Genomic DNA, 20,201 nt, shown 5'->3' on the forward strand with positions numbered 1-20,201 from the left:
AATTAAGGCGAGGTGCTGGCTTGCTGAGTAGAAAACTTGAAAATAAGGGAGAGCCGCACACTCTAGGAGCTCAGATGCAAAAATTTAATATCCAACGTTTCGACAGCCAAGCTGTCTTCATCAGGGTATCATCACAAACACTGCGAGATGACTCGTTTATATAGTGTCAGAAGACACACAGGTGTCTGTAATCATGGCCAAATGTGGCCTAATATCATTGGTTAACTCTGAAATATAAAAATGGCATACAAAGAACATACAAAAGAAGAAATGGATAGCATACGATCATAGATTCATTTTAGACTACACAAGCTTACAAACAATTACAATGGCAAAGTCACAAAAATGGCTTCAGATCCATTGGCGAAAATCTGATATCAACTTTGGAGGGGACAATTACATGACATTTTCTCAAGAGCAATTCCTGAGGGGGACACCAAAAGTAGTGCTGTAACACATAGCCTACATTGTAATATGGTAAATGTATATTGAGGAACCAAAGAAATAAGGTGTTTGCCGTACTCCTAACTACCGGTACCCAAAGCTACACAACTAATCACAACAGCAATACCATTGCCTTTAACAAATCTTAGTTCAGTCACCAGTTTGAGAGTGGGGGTATCCATGGCATTTTCCAATTATGTTCCTATTTTACAAGTAAAAAAAATGGAGAACCTTTCATAATGTTGCCAAACAAAGACTCAACAAACTTACCTGAGACTCCCTGTCTGCATATCTGTCCCCAACTCTGCTGTCTGTGTGCCATCTGTTGCCTGCTCTGCCTAATGACATCATTGTGAAACATTTCCATTAGAATTTCATTTCTTTCTTATTAACATTTTATCAACTAGTCTTTGAGATATTAGGCTACTAGGGTTCTTACTATGCGTTTTGGTGTATTGAAAAATACTCTGATGTCCGTCTTTTATTTTTCTGCCATTTTTCTACCTGGCTGGCTACACACACAGTGTGTAGGTTATTTACAGTAGGAGATGGGCTTCTATCATCTTCAATCATTCTATTTGGACTTCGATCTAAAAGGTAGCTAGCAAATGTGAACCGGATTAAAATGACAACAGTTGACAGCTGTATGAGTTCACCATTTACACAACATATGCTGCAACCTTTTGTAATTTTAATAGTTTGTTTCATATTGGCTGGCTTCCAACAATAGCTGAATTTGCAAAGCTAGCGAGCACCAATTCAGTTTCAGTGGTGTTTGCTATAATCTTTGCTACCCGGGTTAAATAAAGGTGAAATAAAATAAATAAAAGTTCACTTGCGACAATTTAGCTTTTGCAACGAGACCATTAAATATATTTAAGACAATGGTAGAAGAGAGTTTAGTTCTGTTCAGTTTGGAATAAATGGAATAGGTACTAGCTAGTTTAATAGTTAATATTTGCGCGCTAGCTCTGCATATTCAGCTAGTGTGTGTGCGCGATTGACTGGATTAACCTCACGTCAGTTACGTAGCAAGCTAAGGAACTGGCAGTGGATCAAACCATTGTGAGGCAAAGGGTGGGGGGTTGCAATCTTTTGAAACTTAAAAACGCGCAATTAAGTGTCTATAATCAGCACAATTGCTTTCATTGCGTATTATTAATATTATTTAAATTACATAGTTATGTTTCAGTGATATATTGGGGGGGGGGGGGAAATCATATTTTTCCCAGGATGGGGGGGTCGTGTCCCCCCTGGGATTTCCGCCCCTGTTCAGATCAAAGTCTACGTTGAGACCGAAGGGAGCAAGGGTCTTTAAATTAAAGATCCAGGCAGCCTCTCGTTTTAACAATAAATTATCAAGGTCACCCCCTCTCCTAGTGAGGGTGACATGTTCGATGCCAATATAACGCAGACGAAATCGAGTGGTTTGCTTCCATAAAGGGGGCCGCAACTGGGTAAGTCAAGTTTTTGCACCTAATGGTGCTACGATGCTCTGAGATACGTACTTTTAATTCACACTTTGTTTTACCCACATAATTTTTACCACAAGGACAAGTTATAAGATAAATAACTGCCTTAGTGGAGCACGTGATAACACCTTTGATTGGGATCTGTTTCCTTGTTTGGGGGTGTTTGAAGGATCTACATTTATAAGTGCCATTGCATTGAGCACAGCCATTACACTTGTAATTTCCATCCAGTAGGGGCGCAAATAGACGTTGTTCTGGGATATCTTAGGGTGATAAATCAGAGTTTACCAATTGGTCTCTGAGTTTTCTGCCCCGCGAGAATACGACCAAGGGAAGGTCCGAAAACACATTACCGAGACTATCATCGGATTTTAGAATGTGCCAATGTTTGAGAACGATTCCCTTAATTTGTTCAGAGCGCTTTGAATAGCGGGTAGTTAGAACGCAAGAATGCGTCTTTTTGCGAGACTGACCTTAAAAAAGGTCATGTCTCGTTTTGTTTAGAATTTTCTCAATGGCAATATTAATCTGATCATTTTTGTACCCCCTCTCCTTGAACTTTCTGTGCGTCTCAGCCATATTTCTGTCGAAATCTGATTGTTTTTTACACATTCTTTTGATTCGACAGAATTGGCTGTAGGGCAAACTATTTTTCAAGGGAAGTGGGTGACAACTATCAGCCCTCAACACACACCACACACACCTGTTTGACCTCACGGAGATACTGTAGCCAAACTTATTGTTACTTGAATTCAAGTAGAATTTAATGTCCTGCATTTGTGTTAATCATGGCAGCCAGAATTGTAAATAAAGAGATGTGCAGAAAGTTAATCAGCCTCTATGTCTTTCTACTTAATGTATTTTATGTCAGCCAGGACTATCTTTTCAAAGAAAAAACATTTATTTCAATCTCTAGTTGAGTAAGGACGCAATTGCTTCAGTCCTTGTATATTTTTTTATTCTTGCTACCTGGTAAATTACCAACAACCATGGATACAAGGAGAATAAGGTGAGGAACCAATCCATGTCAGCCAGGTCCCTATTTTTAAAGAAACACCATTTAGTTCAATCTTTAGTTAAGTAAAATAAGTAGTTTTGTTCTGGTAATAAGATAATTCAGAAAATTGCGGAAAACAGTAGTGTCCTGTCCTCTCAGGTCGTTGGCATTGGGTAGGATCAGATAGGGTTAAAGTAGTAGAATAAGGTGGTGGGTTTTAATCAGTGTTTGGTAATGAAATAAAAGATATACACACCTACTCATTCAAGGGGTTGCCTTCATTTTTACTATTTTCTACATTGTAGAATAATAGTGAAGACATCAAAACTAGGAAATAACACATATAGAATCATGTAGTAACCAAAAGGTGTTAAACAAATCAAAATATATTTTAGATTCTTCAAATTAGCCAACCTTTGCCTTGATGACAGCTTTGCACACTATTGGCATTCTAAGGTTTATTTGACCAAGAAGGAGAGTGATGGAGTGCTGTGAGTGAGATGCCGTGGGGGAGATCTTCATGGGCTATACTCAGCTTTGTCTCAGGATGGTAAGTTGGTGGTTTGAAGATATGCCTCTAGTGGTGTGGGTGCTGTGCTTTGGCAAAGTGGGTGGGGTTAAATCCTTCCTGTTTGGCCCTGTCTGGGGGTATCGTCGGACGGGGCCACAGTGTCTCCCGACCCCTCCTGTCTCAGCCTCCAGTATTTACGCTGCAATAGTTTATGTGTCAGGGGTGCTAGGATCAATCTGTTATCTCTGGAGTATTTCTTATTGTTACTTCAATTCAAGTAGAATTTATCTGGTTTTCCTGTGTGAATTTAAGTATGCTTCCTCTAACTCTCTCTTTTCTCTGAGGACCTGAGCCCTAGGACCATGCCTCAGGACTACCTGGCCTGATGACTCCTTGCTGTCCCCAGTCCACCTGGTCGTGCTGCTGCTCCAGTTTCAACTGTTCTGCCTGCGGCTATGGAACCCCGACCTGTTCACCGGATGTGCTACCTTGCCCCGGACCTGCTGTTTTCGATTCTCTCTCTCTCTACCGCACCTGCTGTCTCTAAATCTGAATTATCGGCTATGAAAAGCCAAATTACATTTACTCCTGAGGTGCTGACCTGTTGGACCACAGAGTGAAGGAAAAGCAGCCCAAACGTGCTCAGCATATGTGGGAACTCCTTCATGACTGTTGGAAAAGTATTCCAGGTGAAGGTGGTTGAGAGAATACCAAGAGTGTGCAAAGCTGTCCTCAAGGCAAAGGGTGGCTACTTTGTAGAATCTATGTTATGTTTTGCACATACCTATGTTATGTGCAATCTATATCCATGTTGTGTGAGGATACTATCATTGCATCCGTTCCAACATCATGCATTTGTCATTACTTTTTGGTGAGGGGCCACTAGTGGGCTACCAGTGAAGCTAGCTACAGACAGGTTTAAATGCCTGTAGCTTCCTCTTTCCATGTAAATCCATTGAATGGCTACAATAGATTATTATATGTAATGCACATTTTTATGATCAATGTTTTTGCAGTGGTGGAAAAAGTACCAAATTGTCATACTTGAGTAAAAGTAAAGATACCTTAATAAAAATTGACTCAAGTAAAAGTGAAAGTCACTCAGTAAAATACTATTTGAGTAAAAGTCTAAAAGCATTTGGTTTTAAATATACTTTAGTATTAAAAGTAAAAGTAATATCTAAAATATACTTAAGTATCAAAAGTAAAAGTATAAATCATTTCACATTCCTTATATTAAGCAAACCAGACGGCACCGTTTTCTTGTTTTAAACTTGTAAGGATAGCCAGGGGCACACTCCTACACTTTACAAATGAAGGGGGGGGGGGCATTATTGTAAATAATAATTTGTTCTTAACTGACATGCCTAGTTAAATAAAGGTTAAATAAAAAAATAATAAAATGTTCAGTACTAATACGTTGTGGAGCGTTGCATATAGAAATGCAATGACTAGAGCTGACATGAGTTGAGTATGTTTGTTCTCTACATCAGTGGTTCCCAATCAGGGGTGGTAGGACCCATGGGGGTACTTGGCCTAGCCACAGGGGACACTTGAGAAGACTTATGAGATCATAGGCCTACTGATAAAATGCACATGAGGGGGTACTTCAGGGGTACTCTCCTATCATTGCTATGCAGACGACACACAATTAATCTTCTCCTTTCCCCCTTCTGATAACCAGGCGGCGAATCGCATCTCTGCATGTCTATCAGACATATCAGTGTGGATGACGGATCACCAGCTCAAGCTGAACCTCGGCAAGACGGAGCTGCTCTTCCTCCCGGGGAAGGACTGCCCGTTCCATGATCTCGCCATCACGGTTGACAACTCCCTTGTGTCCTCCTCCCAGAGTGCTAAGAACCTTGGCGTGATCCTGGACAACACCCTGTCGTTCTCCACTAACATCAAGGCGGTGACCCGATCCTGTAGGTTCATGCTCTACAACATTCGCAGAGTACGACCCTGCCTCACACAGGAAGCGGCGCAGGTCCTAATCCAGGCACTTGTCATCTCCCGTCTGGATTACTGCAACTCGCTGTTGGCTGGGCTCCCGGCCTGTGCCATTAAACCCCTACAACTCATCCAGAACGCCGCAGCCCGTCTGGTGTTCAACCTTCCCAAGTTCTCTCACGTCACCCCGCTCCTCCGCTCTCTCCACTGGCTTCCAGTTGAAGCTCGCATCCGCTACAAGACCATGGTGATTGCCTACGGAGCTGTGAAGGGAACGGCACCTCCATACCTTCAGGCTCTGATCAGGCCCTACACCCAAATAAGGGCACTGCGTTCATCCACCACTGGCCTGCTGGCCCCCCTACCTCTGAGGAAGCACAGTTCCCGCTCAGCCCAGTCAAAACTGTTCGCTGCTCTGGCACCCCAATGGTGGACCAAGCTCCCTCACGACGCCAGGACAGCGGAGTCAATCACCACCTTCCGGAGACACCTGAAACCCCACCTCTTTAAGGAATACCTAGGATAGGATAAAGTAATCCTTCTAAACCCCCCCCCCCCCCCTTAAAAGATTTAGATGCACTATTGTAAAGTGGTTGTTCCACTGGATATCATAAGGTGAATGCACCATTTTGTAAGTCGCTCTGGATAAGAGCGTCTGCTAAATGACTTAAATGTAATGTAATGTAATGGGTACTAGGACCACTGGGGGTACTTGGCCTATCTACATGGGGTACTTGAGAAGACTCATGAGACCATAGGCCTACTGATAAAATGCACATGAGGGGGTACTTCAGGGGTACTCCGGGCAGAGAAAAATGCAGGTGGTGGTGAATAAATGTATGATACTCTAAATCAAACGTTTATATCATTTATATCTGAACATTGGCCAATGTTGTGTCCAGGGGAGCATTCATTAGTACACACCCGTAGCAAAACAGTTTCGAAAAGACACACTTTCCATTTTCCTTATGCCCATAAGTCTTCATCTAGTTTTTTCTCAAGGGGAGAAGAGGTAGTACGAGGACACACACAGTAAAACCACAGTAGACTGATCTGCCTCGCCGCAATGAGGTGTGTGTGCCAGTATGTATTATCTAACACACCCTGAGGTAGTGGAGCAGGTCAAACTTAGGTGGATATTACGTGTCTGTCGCATGGCTTTACTTGGGGGGAGACAGTCGCTATTGAAGGTCTACACACAACTTGCACGGTCTTAACATTTTGCATCCTTAAAATGTACTCAAAAAATTGATTACATTAGATTTTTTTCCCTATCCATCTACATAACCTACTCCACATTTTCAACATGAAAGACAAATTATAGAACACCTTTGAAATGATGTATTATGAAATACAAAATGAGGATGTATTGATTGCGTATGTCTTCACACCCCAGAGTTAATTAAGTGATAAGGCATAGGGGTGGCAGGGTAGCCTAGTGGTTAGAGCGTTGGACTAGTAACCGCAAGGTTGTGAGTTCAAATCCCTGAGCTGACAAGGTACAAATCTGTAGTTCTGCCCCTGAACAAGGCAGTTAACCCACTAGGCCATCATTGAAAATAAGAATTTGTTCTTAACTGACTTGCCTAGTTAAATAAAAATATGGCCAATATACCACAGCTAAGGGCTGCTCTTACATACGACCCAACGCGGAGTGCCTGGATGCAGTCCTAAGCCGTGGTATATTGGCAGAGGTGTGGACTCAAGTCACATGACTCAGACTCGAGTCACAAATATGATGACTTGCAACTCGATTTTGACTTTAACACCAATGACTCGTGACTTGACCTGACTTGATACCCTCCCAAAGCCCAAATATGAAAAATGATGCTATTAAAAAAAGTGTGCAGCGCATCAACTCTTCATTTAACGGATTACAGTTTGAATCGGAGAGCAGCCAATCAAATTGTGCCAGCTGAGAAAAAGTTGGGCATGGCAGTACAGAGGAACGTCAGCGGGTGAATTCAGATGGAGCCCTTGGAAAGATGATACCCCAAATTATTATTTTCAGATATAAAGACAACGTTGTATCAACAAAAAATGGATTGCAACTTGCAAAGCATACGGGAAGAAAATTACAGACGGAGGTGCAACAATTCCCAACTTTGTTCGACATTTGAAGCTGCACAAAGAACGGTAAGTCATGGCTAATATAGCCGACAGCTATATATTTTTTTACTTTACTGGTGAATCATGTAGGCTAACGTAACGTTAAATCAATGAGCCTCCGCACAGTCAGTCAGTGCGGGAACGTGATCATTGCACCCAAGATTGAGCTACAACTGGCTAGGCAGTTGGTAGCCTAAATCCTACCTGATGTTACTGCTGTTCCTAAAACCATTGACATACGTTAGCCTACTGTAACCACACAGAGAGAGTGTGTGTCTGTGTGTTAAGGTTTGGCGATTGTGTACAAGCCTACATCGCGATCCTCAATAGTCTATCACTATTGGGGGGGGTGTGTCTTTCTCATGACTACCCATGTATTTCCATTGAAATATAAAGTTTATTTGGAAAGTAATAAATATATAGATATTTTTAAAAGCATTCATGATTTGCGTAAATGTAATATACTATTACTCTTGTTAAAAATATGAAATGGTATTACATTTGGTGAAGAGCACATTATGACTTGTTTAGGACTCGAAACTCAAAGTTTAGGACTTGAGACTTGACTTAGACTTGCCTGTCTTGACTTGGGACTTGAGTGCTAAGACTCGAGACTTACTTGTGACTTGTAAAACAATGACTTGGTCCCACCTCTGTATATTGGCCATATACCACAGGTGCCTTATTGCTATTATAAACTGGTTAGAAACGTAATTAGAGCAGTAAAAATAAATGTTTTGTCGTATCCATGGTATACGGTCTGATATACCACGTCTGTCAGCCAATCAGCATTCAAGGCTCTAACCACCCATTATATAATACTTCTTATACAATGGCTGGGTCTAACCCTGAATGCTGATTGGTTAAAAGCACATTCCAGCCAGTGTCTATTCCACAAGTTACCACTGGCTAAATCTATGACATTAAAATGCCTATTTACTCTGTTCCATCTGACTGCGCAATCCACTGTCTCATCAGCCCAGCCAGGCAAATTATATTTTTTACATTTTTTAAATTTCACCTTTACTTAACCAGGTAGGCTAGTTGAGAACAAGTTCTCATTTACAACTGCGACCTGGCCAAGATAAAGCAAAGCAGATGGACACATACAACAACACAGAGTTACACATGGAATGAACAAACATACAGTCAATAATACAATAGAAAAAAAAGAAGTATATATACAGTGTGTGCAAATGAGGTAAGATAAGGGAGGTAAGGCAATAAAATAGGCCATAGTGACGAGGTAATTACGATATAGCAATTATACACTGGAGTGGTAGATGTTCAGAAGATGAATGTGCAAGTAGAGATACTGGGGTGCAAAGGAGCAAAATAAATAAAAAAAATACAGTATAGGGATGAGGTAGTTGGATGGGCTATTTACAGATGGACTATGTACAGGTGCAATGATCTGTGAGCTGCTCTGACAGCTGGTGTTTGAAGTTAGTGGGGGAGATGAGTCTCCAGCTTCAGCGATTTTTGCAGTTTGTTCCAGTCATTGGCAGCTGGAAGGAAAGGCGGCCAAAGGAGGAATTGACATTGGGGGTGACCAGTGAAATATACCTGCTGGAGCGCATGCTACGAGTGGGTGCTGCTATGGTGACCAGTGAACTGAGATAAGGCGGGATTTAACCTGTTAGGGCTAGGGGGCAGTATTGACACGGCCGGATAAAAAACGTACCCGATTTAATCTGGTTACTACTCCTGCCCAGTAACTAGAATATGCATATAATTATTGGCTTTGGATAGAAAACACCCTAAAGTTTCTAAAACTGTTTGAATGGTGTCTGTGAGTATAACAGAACTCATATGGCAGGCCAAAACCTGAGAAGATTCCATGCAGGAAGTGGCCTGTCTGACAAGTTGTGTTTCATCTTGGCTCTTTTTATTGAAGACTGAGGATCTTTGCTATAACGTGACACTTCCTACGGCTCCCATAGGCTCTCAGAGCCCGGGAAAAAGCTGAACGATATCGAGGCAGCCTCTGGCTGAAACACTTTATCGCGTTTGGCAAGTGGCCGATCAGAGTACGATGGGCTTAGGCGCGTGCCCGAGTCGACCCCATGCTTTATTTTCTTTCGTCTGTTTACCTACAAGCAGATTCCCGGTCGGAATATTATCGCTTTTTATGAGAAAAATGGCATAAAAATTGATTTTAAACAGCGGTTGACATGCTTCGAAGTACGGTAATGGAATATTTAGATTTTTTTTGTCACGAATTGCACCATGCTCGTCACCCTTATTTACCCTTTCGGATAGTGTCTTGAACGCACGAACAAAACGCCGCTATTTGGATATAACTATGGATTATTTGGGACCAAACCAACATTTGTTATTGAAGTAGAAGTCCTGGGAGTGCATTCTGACGAAGACAGCAAAGGTAATAACATTTTTCTTATAGTAAATCTGACTTTGGTGAGTGCTAAACTTGCTGGGTGTCTAAATAGCTAGCCCTGTGATGCCGGGCTATCTACTGAGAATATTGCAAAATGTGCTTTCACCGAAAACTATTTTAAAATCGGACATATCGAGTGCATAGAGGAGTTCTGTATCTATAATTCTTAAAATAATTGTTATGCTTTTTGTGAACGTTTATCGTGAGTAATTTAGTAAATTCACCGGCAGTGTTCGGTGGGAATGCTAGTCACATGCTAGTCACATGCTAATGTAAAAAGCTGGTTTTTGATATAAATATGAACTTGATTGAACAAAACATGCATGTATTGTATAACATAATGTCCTAGGGTTGTCATCTGATGAAGATCATCAAAGGTTAGTGCTACATTTAGCTGTGGTTTGGGTTTATGTGACATTATATGCTAGCTTGAAAAATGGGTGTCTGATTATTTCTGGCTGGGTACTCTGCTGACATAATCTAATGTTTTGCTTTCGTTGTAAAGCCTTTTTGAAATCGGACAGTGTGGTTAGATTAACAAGAGTCTTGTCTTTAAAATGGTGTAAAATAGTCATATGTTTGAAAAATTGAAGTTTTTGCATTTTTGAGGAATTTGAATAACGCGCCACGGGATTACACTGGCTGTTGAGTAGGTGGGACGCTTGCCCATAGAGGTTAACTAGCAAAGACTTGTAGATGACCTGGAGCAAGTGGGTTTGGCGACGAGTATGAAGCAAGGGCCAGCCAACGAGAGCATACAGGTCGCAGTGGTGGGTAGTATATGGGGCTTTGGTGACAAAACGGATGGCACTGTGATAGACTGCATCCAGTTTGTTGAGTAGAGTGTTGGAGGCTATTTTGTAAATGACATCGCCGAAGTCGAGGATCGGTAGGATAGTCAATTTTAAGAGGGTATGTTTGGCAGCATGAGTGAACGATGCATTGTTGCGAAATAGGAAGCCGATTCTAGATTTGATTTTGGATTGGAGATGCTTAATGTGGGTCTGGAAGGAGAGTTTACAGTCTAACCAGACACCTAGGTATTTGTAGTTGTCCACATATTCTAGGTCAGAACTGTCCAGAGTAGTGATGCTGGAACGGGCGGGCAGGTGTGGGCAGCAATCGGTTGAAGAGCATGCATTTAGTTTTACTTGCATTTAAGAGCAGTTGGAGGACACGGAAGGAGTGTTGTATGGCATTGAAGCTCACTTGGAGGTTAGTTAGCACAGTGTCCAAAGAAGGGCCAGAAGTATACAGAATGGTGTCGTCTGCGTAGAGGTGGATCAGAGAATCACCAGCAGCAAGAGCGACATCATTGATATATATGGAGAAAAGAGTCGGCCCAAGAATTGAACCCTGTGGCACCCCCATAGAGACTGCCAGAGGTCTGGACAACAGGCCCTCCGATTTGACACACTGAACTCTATCAGCGAAGTAGTTGGTGAACCAGGCGAGGCAGTCATTTGAGAAACCAAGGCTGTTGAGTCTGCCGATAAGAATGTGGTGATTGACAGAGTTGAAAGCCTTGGCCAGGTCGATGAATACGGCTGCACAGTATTGTCTCTTATCGATGGCAGTTATGATATCATTTTGGACCTTGAGCGTGGCTGAGGTGCACCCATGACCAGCTCTGAAACCAAATTGCATAGCGGAGAAGGTACGGTGGGATTCGAAATGGTTGCTGATTTGTTTGTTAACTTGGCTTTCAAAGACCTTAGAAAGGCAGGGTAGGAACTTGATCTCCACTATAAAAAGCATCTAGACATTATTTAACATTTCTTTTAGACTAAGATTTAGTTTTCAACAGTGAATATTTGTATAAACCTTGCTGTCTGTCTCTCCAACACTTGCTACATTGTTTCAATATTCAAATTCGATCTCCAGCTGTCCCGTAGTAATGGTGGTGCAGGAGTTGGGTACTAGACAGACAGGCAGCGTTTCTCAGCCAGTCGAAATCATGAATCAGATGGCATAATTTTTATGTATATATACAAAGACATGTCAATTTAGAAAAGGTAAAACGAAACGAAGTGCAGCTAGTTTGCAGTCTTTACAGCTTCCGTGTTTGAAATTATTGTGTTAGCTGTGTTGTCGGCTAGCTCTCCTGAACTAGTGTTTTGACAAGAGAGCACATTTTCTATGCCAAGCGAAATTGCGCCTCATTAGATCATTGTTATGGCTATATCCAAATAAGTGTTACTAGAAAACAATTTAAACAAATGCAGCTACTGTTGTTATTCTTTTTGACGTGACTGTAAGTTAGCCGTAGTTGGCTGGCAAGCAAGGGATATGATCGTTGCCAGCTAGTATGGCTATGGAACATTTAGAACGAACGACTGGGCCGCGTCCATAGATACAGAACCAATAGAATTAACGACTGGGCCGCGTCCATAGATACAGAACCAATAGAATGAACGACTGGGCCGCGTCCATAGATACAGAACCAATAGAACGAACGACTGGGCCGCGTCCATAGATACAGAACCAATAGAAAGAACGACTGGGCCGCGTCCATAGATACAGAACCAATAGAACGAACGACCAGCCGGCTTGGGTAGCAACCATAAATTTGTGTCGGGACTATATATTGTGGAAGGATGAAATAGCATGAATAAATTTATCAAAATAAAGTTAATGAAAATATGTCAATCATTATTGAAATATATTGGTAACCCGTTATAATACCGTCGAAGCCGGTGTTTGGAGTATATGTTGACACGGTTTGCCGGCACTCGACTTCTCTGGACTAACAACAGCCGTGCCAATATATCCTGCAAACACTGCCTTCTCCGGCATTATCACTTAAGTACACACCCGTAGCAAAACAGTTTCGAAAAGGTTTTGCAACAAAAAGAGTTTCTATTGGAGAAATCCAGGAAGGTCCCGCCCTGTTCCGTTCGCTTCTCTTTGGTTTCTAGTGAGTACACCCCTGCTGACCCAGCTCAAGATTACCAAATCTGTCAAACTTCAACAGCAAAAAAAGCTAAGGATGCTCCTCCTTTTCACCAGCGAAGAGAAGAAATGGCGATGCTAGGATCTTTTAGCTCCGCACAGCAGAATAAAAATGTTTCTGGCGGCGACAGGGACGGGACAGAGTTCGTATGTCCGGTTTGTCTCGAGATTTTCGATAGCCCTGTCACAACACAATGTGGACATACGTGAGTATCTTTACACAAATATCTAATTGTTTGTATATAAACGTAGCTAGCTAGACATCATCCAAGTTGAAGCTAACGAGCTGTCTGGCGTTAACCAGCAAGATACTTGTGTTGTGAGCTGGCTAGTTAAGGGATTGAACATGTATGTGATCCGGCAATATAACTACTGACAGGAAATCATATTTAACTTGCCATTTAATGTTTCCTTTTGGCTTTTAATGTTATATGTTGGTAATATATTTGCAAGTTCATAAATCTATGCTTTACTTTCAGTTTTGTTTACATCAAGAAATGGGCTTCAATTGAATTGTGGCCTTTGTAGTTAAATGATTTGAGAAATGCATTCTGTACATATGTAAAGAACTACAAAGCCCAATGTCCTCATCGGACAGGTCTTTTGTTTCTATCGGGAAGTGAATTTATCAATAACACCAATTCTACTCGTACCGTCCTCTAATTTCACAAAGTAAAGAAAGCAATTGTCAGTTAGGAACATAGTGGTTCAATAATCAGCATCATTGTTTGGTTTTGTCATACCAGACGTCTAACTTTCGTTTTCCTTCTGTAGTACGATGGCTATATGTTTGCTTTCATTTTAGCCTATGAATGACTCGCAACATCTCGATCTCCTTTCCCTTCTCTCCTTCCACCCTTAGGTTTTGTCAAAGTTGTCTGCAGGAGTGCCTGCGGCCCCAGAAGCCAGTGTGTGCCGTTTGTAGGGCAGCACTGGGCCACTGGGCCAAAGCCACTGACCTAGAGGCCCTCATACACACCTCAATGGCGGCCTGCAAGGGCTGTGGAGCACAGGTATGTGTCTAGCAGTTTGTCAGTTTGTAAAACAATGTGAATAGTCAAAGGAATTAAGATAAGTGAGTGAATTATCTATTATAAATGTGGATAAGTCTGTATGTTTTTAAATAAAGTGCATTACCATTGATGCCTTGTGTTTTCTCGACTTTCAGGTGGGCCTGTCCCAGATGAGAGGCCACACGGCAGCATGCTCCAAGTACCAGGAGTATATTGAGGAGGGAGTCAGGACCACTGCCCAGACCCAGCCTAACATTATTGGGTGAGAAGTGGAGGGTGGTGGTACAGCAGCTTTGATATGCTGTGCAATTATCCATATATGGTCATAGTGTAATATTCTCTGCTTCTCCGTATGTGTTGATGATCAACCCATATATAGGTTCTCACCTTTGTAATGGCTCTCAATATCCTAACGTATTTATTAACTGGTGGCTTTGACTTTTGCATAAACACTGTGATTGGGTTTCATGGGAATGACACAAACCCAGAGGGATCATGGTTATATAATGCATACAAAAGAGGCACTACCTAAACATATCCAGTGACATGTCCTCATTCTACTTCTCCTCTGTCTCCCCAGCCCTGTGCCGAACCGCTTCACTTTCTCATGCCCCTACTGTAACTACCAGAACCTGGACCAGGACGGCCTGGTGGAGCACTGTACTTCCCAGCATGCCCGGGACACGCGCCACGTGGTAAGGGGTCTTCAGTGAAACATGACTCACCTGACAATTAGTTTCCTTAAGCATTTTTCATTCATTGTTTGAAATGTGAGGACAAAGATGGTGTGTTAATGCATGCTATGTCTATGACGGCTTGCCTCAACCAGGAGTGTAACATGAGATATGGTTGCAGAGAGGGAGAGAAATAAGCATGAGCTTGACAGAAAGTCAAGAGCGAGGGAGAAAGTAAGAGGGGAAATTAAATGGGGATGGCTTGTAAAATTGGCTACTCAGGGCCTTGTGAGAGAGTGTGAAAGAGTCTATTGCGCTGCTCCACTGTGCTCATCCGTCATTCTGTACCTGCCACAGTGTTATGGTCATAGATAGCAGCTTCCAAGAAACACAGAGGAGGGAGATGGTGGAGGTTAGGGGGCATGATAATGTCTAGTTCTTTAACCTCTTGGGGCTAGGTGGGACGCTAGCGTGCCACCCGTGGTGCACTCCATCAACAGCAGGTGCATTTCAAGAGCGGCAAATTTGAATCCAAATAAATGTCAAAATTCAAATTTTTCAAAAATACAACTATGTTACACCATTTGAAAGATAAACATCTCCTTAATCTAACCACGTTTTACGATTTCAAAAAGGTTTTACGGCGAAAGCATAAATTTAGAGTATGTTAGGACAGTACATTTACAAGAGTTGTGTGTAATGTTTTGTCAAGTCAAAGACAGGGTCACCAAAACCATAAAACCAGCTAAAATGATACACTAACCTTTTACAATCTCCATCAGATGACACTCCTAGGACATTATGTTAGACAATGCATGCATTTTTAGTTCTATCAAGTTGATATTTATATCCAAAAACAGCGTTTTACTATGGCATTGATGTTGAGGAAATCGTTTCCCTCCAATAACCGGCAGTCAAGTCAGCGTCACAAATTAAATAATTAAAATTAGAAAACATTGGTAAAATATTATATTGTCATTTAAAGAATTATAGATTTACATCTTTTGAACGCAATCAACTTGCCAGATTTAAAAATAACCTTACTGGGAAATCACACTTTGCAATAATCTGAGCACTGCGCCCAGAAAAATACGCGTTGCGATACAGACTAGACGTCATGTTGGGGAGATCTAAAATCGAAAATACTATGTAAATAATCCATTACCTTTGATTCTCTTCATCAGATGTCACTTCCAGGTATCACAGGTCCATAACGAATGTAGTTTTGTTCAAAAAAGCTCATCATTTATGTCCAAAAATCTCCGTCTCGTTAGCACATGATGTAAGCCAGCCGGACTTCTCGTCATGAACGAGGGGAAAAAATATATTTCCGTTCGTTCAAACATGTCAAACGTTGTATAGCATAAATCATTAGGGCCTTTTTTAACCAGAACATGAATAATATTCAAGGTGGACGAATGCATAGTCTTTTATAACGTATTGGAACGAGGGTACCCAACATGAAGTAGCGCGCCAGGTGTCTAATGGGACATCACCGTTCCATGGCTCTTGTTCGGTCAGATCTCCCTCCAGAAGACTCAAAACACTTTGTAAAGGCTGGTGACATCTAGTGGAAGCAATAGGAAGTGCCAAAATATTCCTAAACCCCTGTGTTTTTCAATGGGATAGGTTTAAAGTCAATACAACACATCAGGTATCCACTTCCTGTCAGAAAATGTCTCAGGGTTTTGCCTGCCAAATGAGTTCTGTTATACTCACAGACACCATTCAAACAGTTTTGGAAACTTTAGAGTGTTTTCTATCCATATATAATAAGTATATGCATATTCTAGTTACTGGGTAGGATTAGTAACCAGATTAAATCGGGTACATTTTTTTTATCCAGACGTGCAAATGCTGCCCCCTAGACCCAACAGGTTAAGTGTTTCCGTTAGCCGGTAATTGACCCGTTAGCTGGTAATTGACGGTTTTTGGCTGATACAAATACATAAACTTGTAAAGATGTCAACTGGTACCGGCCCGTGACCGACTGAGAAGTGTATTTGTATATATTCATGGTATATCATCCCATCTTCAGGGTTAATCATCATGGGTTGATTCAAACCAGGAACCTGTACAGCCATATACAGTGGTTGATTAAATTGTTTTTTTCCCCCTCCCTCATCAAGCTACACACAATACCCCATAATGACAAAGCAAAAACAGATTTTTTTGAAATCTTTGCAAATGTATAAAAAAATAATAAACAGATATCACATTTTCGTAAATATTCAGACGCTTTACTCAGTACTTTGTTGAAGCACCTTCGGCAGTGATTACAGCCTCGAGTCTTCTTGGGTATGACGCTATAAGCTTGGCACACCTGTATTTGGGGAGTTTCTCCCATTCTTCTCTGCAGATCCTCTCAAGCTCTGTCAGGTTGGATGAGGAGCGTTGCTGCACAACTATTTTCAGGTCTCCAGAGATGTTTGATCGGGTTCAAGTCCGGGCTCTGGCTGGGCCACTCAAGGACATTCAGAGACTTGTCCCGAAGCCTTGTCTTGGCTGTGTGCCTAGGACCGTTGTCCTGTTGGAAGGTGAACCTTCGCCCCCAGTCTGAGGTTCTGAGCACTCTGGAGCAGGTTTTCATCAAGGATCTCGCTGTACTTTGCTCTGTTCATTTTTTCTCTCGATGCTGACTAGTCGCCCACTCCCTGCCACTGAAAAACATTCCCACAGCATGATGCTGCCACCACTATGCTTAACCAACATGTATTTTCTTTAGAAGGAAGGCTATTTAAATTCCAGGCTATTGGTTAAAAACAGCTACGAGATATGTGCTTTTTCTCCACCACCAAAACATGACATTCTAATTTTAGCTGATATGGGAGTGAATACATTGAAGCAGCATATCAAACTGGGATAACGCTGTAGGTTACACTGGCAAGTAGAACAATAGATAATCAGACTGGGGTAACGCTGTAGGTTACACTGGCAAGTAGAACCAATTTGTAAGTCGCTCTGGATAAGAGTGTCTGCTAAATGACGTAAATGTAATGTAAATGTAGAACAATCGATGATCAGACTGGGATAACGCTGTAGGTTACACTGGCAAGTAGAACAATAGTTGATCAGACTGGGATAACGCTGTAGGTTACACTGGCAAGTAGAACAATAGATGATCAGACTAGGATAACGCTGTAGGTTACACTGGCAAGTAGAACAATAGATGATCAGACTGGGGTAACGCTGTAGTTTACACTGGCAAGTAGAACAGTAGTTGACAGGGCATATTATTTTATTATAAATCGAGCTATTTCGAAATGGGAAGATAATCACTTAAACTTCAAGTTTGCTGTCTTTTTTTTTTTTTTTTAGCTTGGCATTCCTACATTCAAACGGCATATTAAACTGGGATAATGTTGTAAATTACACTGGCAAGTTAAGAATATTATTTAATTATAGATCAGATTATTTCACATGTGGGAAACTAAATGGCTAGCTTGCTTACTGTTTTTAGCCAGTAAGCTGCTAGCGGAGTATCCTACAGCCAACTGGCAGGCATAAAATGTGGTAATGTAATACAAACCTAGCATCCCCTTCTGTATGTGGCTATTCAGGGGTCTAAGAACACTGGAGAGTCTTTCATGGGACCGCATTCAAAAGGGTTTCAATTAGATAAGGCCAGTGAAAATCTGTCCGGACATGTGACGGCGTGAGTGTGCATGTTTATTGCTGCTTTAACACAGTGTGTGATGTTTTGTCTATTACTGCTTTATGTTACTTGTGAAGGCAAGCTAAAGGCCCATCTGTGTCCAGAGATGAACAAAGAAGTTATATTCTGTTGTCTTGCAGGTGTGTCCTATCTGTGCCTCTATGCCTTGGGGGGACCCCAACTACAGGAGTGCTGACTTCTTCCAGCACCTAAAGATTAGACACACCTTCTCTTATGACACCTTTGTGGTAAGTGGGCCTTAAGACACAGTGGTCACAATTCAGTTATTGTTTTCTGGACCTCCCTTTTTTTTGAAATCGTATTAATTAATGCCTTGCTTTTCCTTCTCGCCAGGACTACTCCACAGACGAACACACTATGATCCAGGAGGCTCTACAACGCTCCCTCATGGAGAACTGAGGTGGTGTCTGTCTTGAGGAAGGAGGAAAAGGTGGCTTTGAGGGAAAATATAATTGCACTGCACCATCCTTGAACTGGGCTAGTGGTGTAACCATAGGAAAAAGAATAGTAAGGGTGGGTGGCAACTTCCTGACTGCATAACCAGGAAGCTTTGAGGCCTACCAAGCAACTCTTCTTATCACTTTACAATTATCATTCAAGCATAAATAAAACAAGTTAAACAAACAGTTCATGTGCTTTCTGGTATAGAAGTGGAGTGATGTCCCTGTATCTCTCTCTGAAGAAGTGTTGTATTGTTAGACCATTCATAATTCCGCTGAATCATGATTATTTGATCTGTTCATTGTTAGCATTGTCTTATAGGCCTACTGTACCTGAGACTTCCAAAGTTATTTGTTTTCTACTGTTATGACTTTATTCTGCAATAAGAGGTTTTAACCACTAGGTGGCTACCTTTTGCCAACAAAATGCGACGATAACATAGAGATGGAAAGAGGTAGGATAGAGGACTCATCTTTCTATCTTTGCCATTTTAGAATCTGACAGCATGGGCAGTGCCTTTTTGAGGCTTCCGTTTGAAAGTAGTCAGTTTTCTTCTTCACAATTGGCTGATCCCTCCTGATGACCCAGTTGGACATGACTCCAACACGGTCACCGGGAAGGATTAGCCGATGAAGTTGGAAGTCTCACCCAGTTGACTATATTAAAATGGTGGAAGCCCTTAATGGCACTGCCATGCTAATGCAGCCTTTTGGCCACTAAAGGCCTCTGTCATTCCCTATAGATGAGACATTGCTCTTCAATGCAAGAAATCATTGTAAAGTGTAAACTGCCAGTAACTATTATTCCGGGAGGAATGCGTGGATAAGATGTGTACTCCAAGATGAATTACTTCTGCTGATGAGAATAGATGTGTTCCCTGTAGTTTGACATTGTTTACTCACAGCTGTTTTTATCTTAATACCAAATCATTTCTGGGTAACAATTAAGTACCTTACTGTGATTGTTTTAAATTAAAATGGTAAAAAAAAACAAAAATGGCTTCTTAGCAAAGAGCAATTTCAAGCAAGAATTTTCCAAGGACTCGGAGTGGGGAGGGAAAAATTGAAAACTAGCTGGGTTTGGCAGAGAGGATCGAACGCTCTAACTTATTGGTCTATTAACTCATTTACCGCCTGGTGATGTCACCAGGCAGGCCAAAACTCCTCCCACCAAAACAGGCTGCAATTTCAGGAGGTCTTTTCAAACCGCTCTTTCACTGAAAGGGCGTTATCATTTTCACAATATTATTCCAACCTGGAAATATATAAAACATGAAAATCAAGTTGTTGACTACTGGTGTTTTTGCTAGTGTTTTTGTCTTTTTTCCTGTATACTTTTTGATTTTCTCCAAAGTAGAGACATGAGTCTTGTGTGTGCCTTGGAGACCGCACTTGTGAGAGACTATGCTGGTGGAGGCTCCAGTCTAAGTGTTGGACTTCTATGCATGTGTCGAAGGAGCCCTATTATTTGAAAGTGACATCCCTCTGTGTAACCTCTCATGGTTTCCGATGCGCATGCTACACCCTCTTGCTGGTAGATGACATTCATTTGAGAATCTAAT

General features: G+C 41.6%; 1 protein-coding gene across 1 annotated transcript; it reads left to right on the forward strand.

Moving 5' to 3' along the window:
• Positions 1–12,698: 12,698 nt before the first annotated feature.
• zn313 (Zinc finger protein 313) lies at positions 12,699–19,636 on the forward strand. Its single transcript, NM_001139893.1, is given in 6 exon segments — positions 12,699–13,042; positions 13,699–13,849; positions 14,005–14,111; positions 14,430–14,544; positions 18,319–18,426; positions 18,533–19,636. Coding segments are annotated over 6 exon segments (684 nt in total). The 5' UTR covers positions 12,699–12,905; the 3' UTR covers positions 18,599–19,636.
• The last annotated feature ends 565 nt before the right edge of the window (positions 19,637–20,201 follow it).

This window comes from Salmo salar, chromosome 03 (genome assembly GCF_965601325.2).
Source record: "Salmo salar chromosome 03, fSalSal1, whole genome shotgun sequence".
NCBI classification, from domain to species: domain Eukaryota; kingdom Metazoa; phylum Chordata; class Actinopteri; order Salmoniformes; family Salmonidae; genus Salmo; species Salmo salar.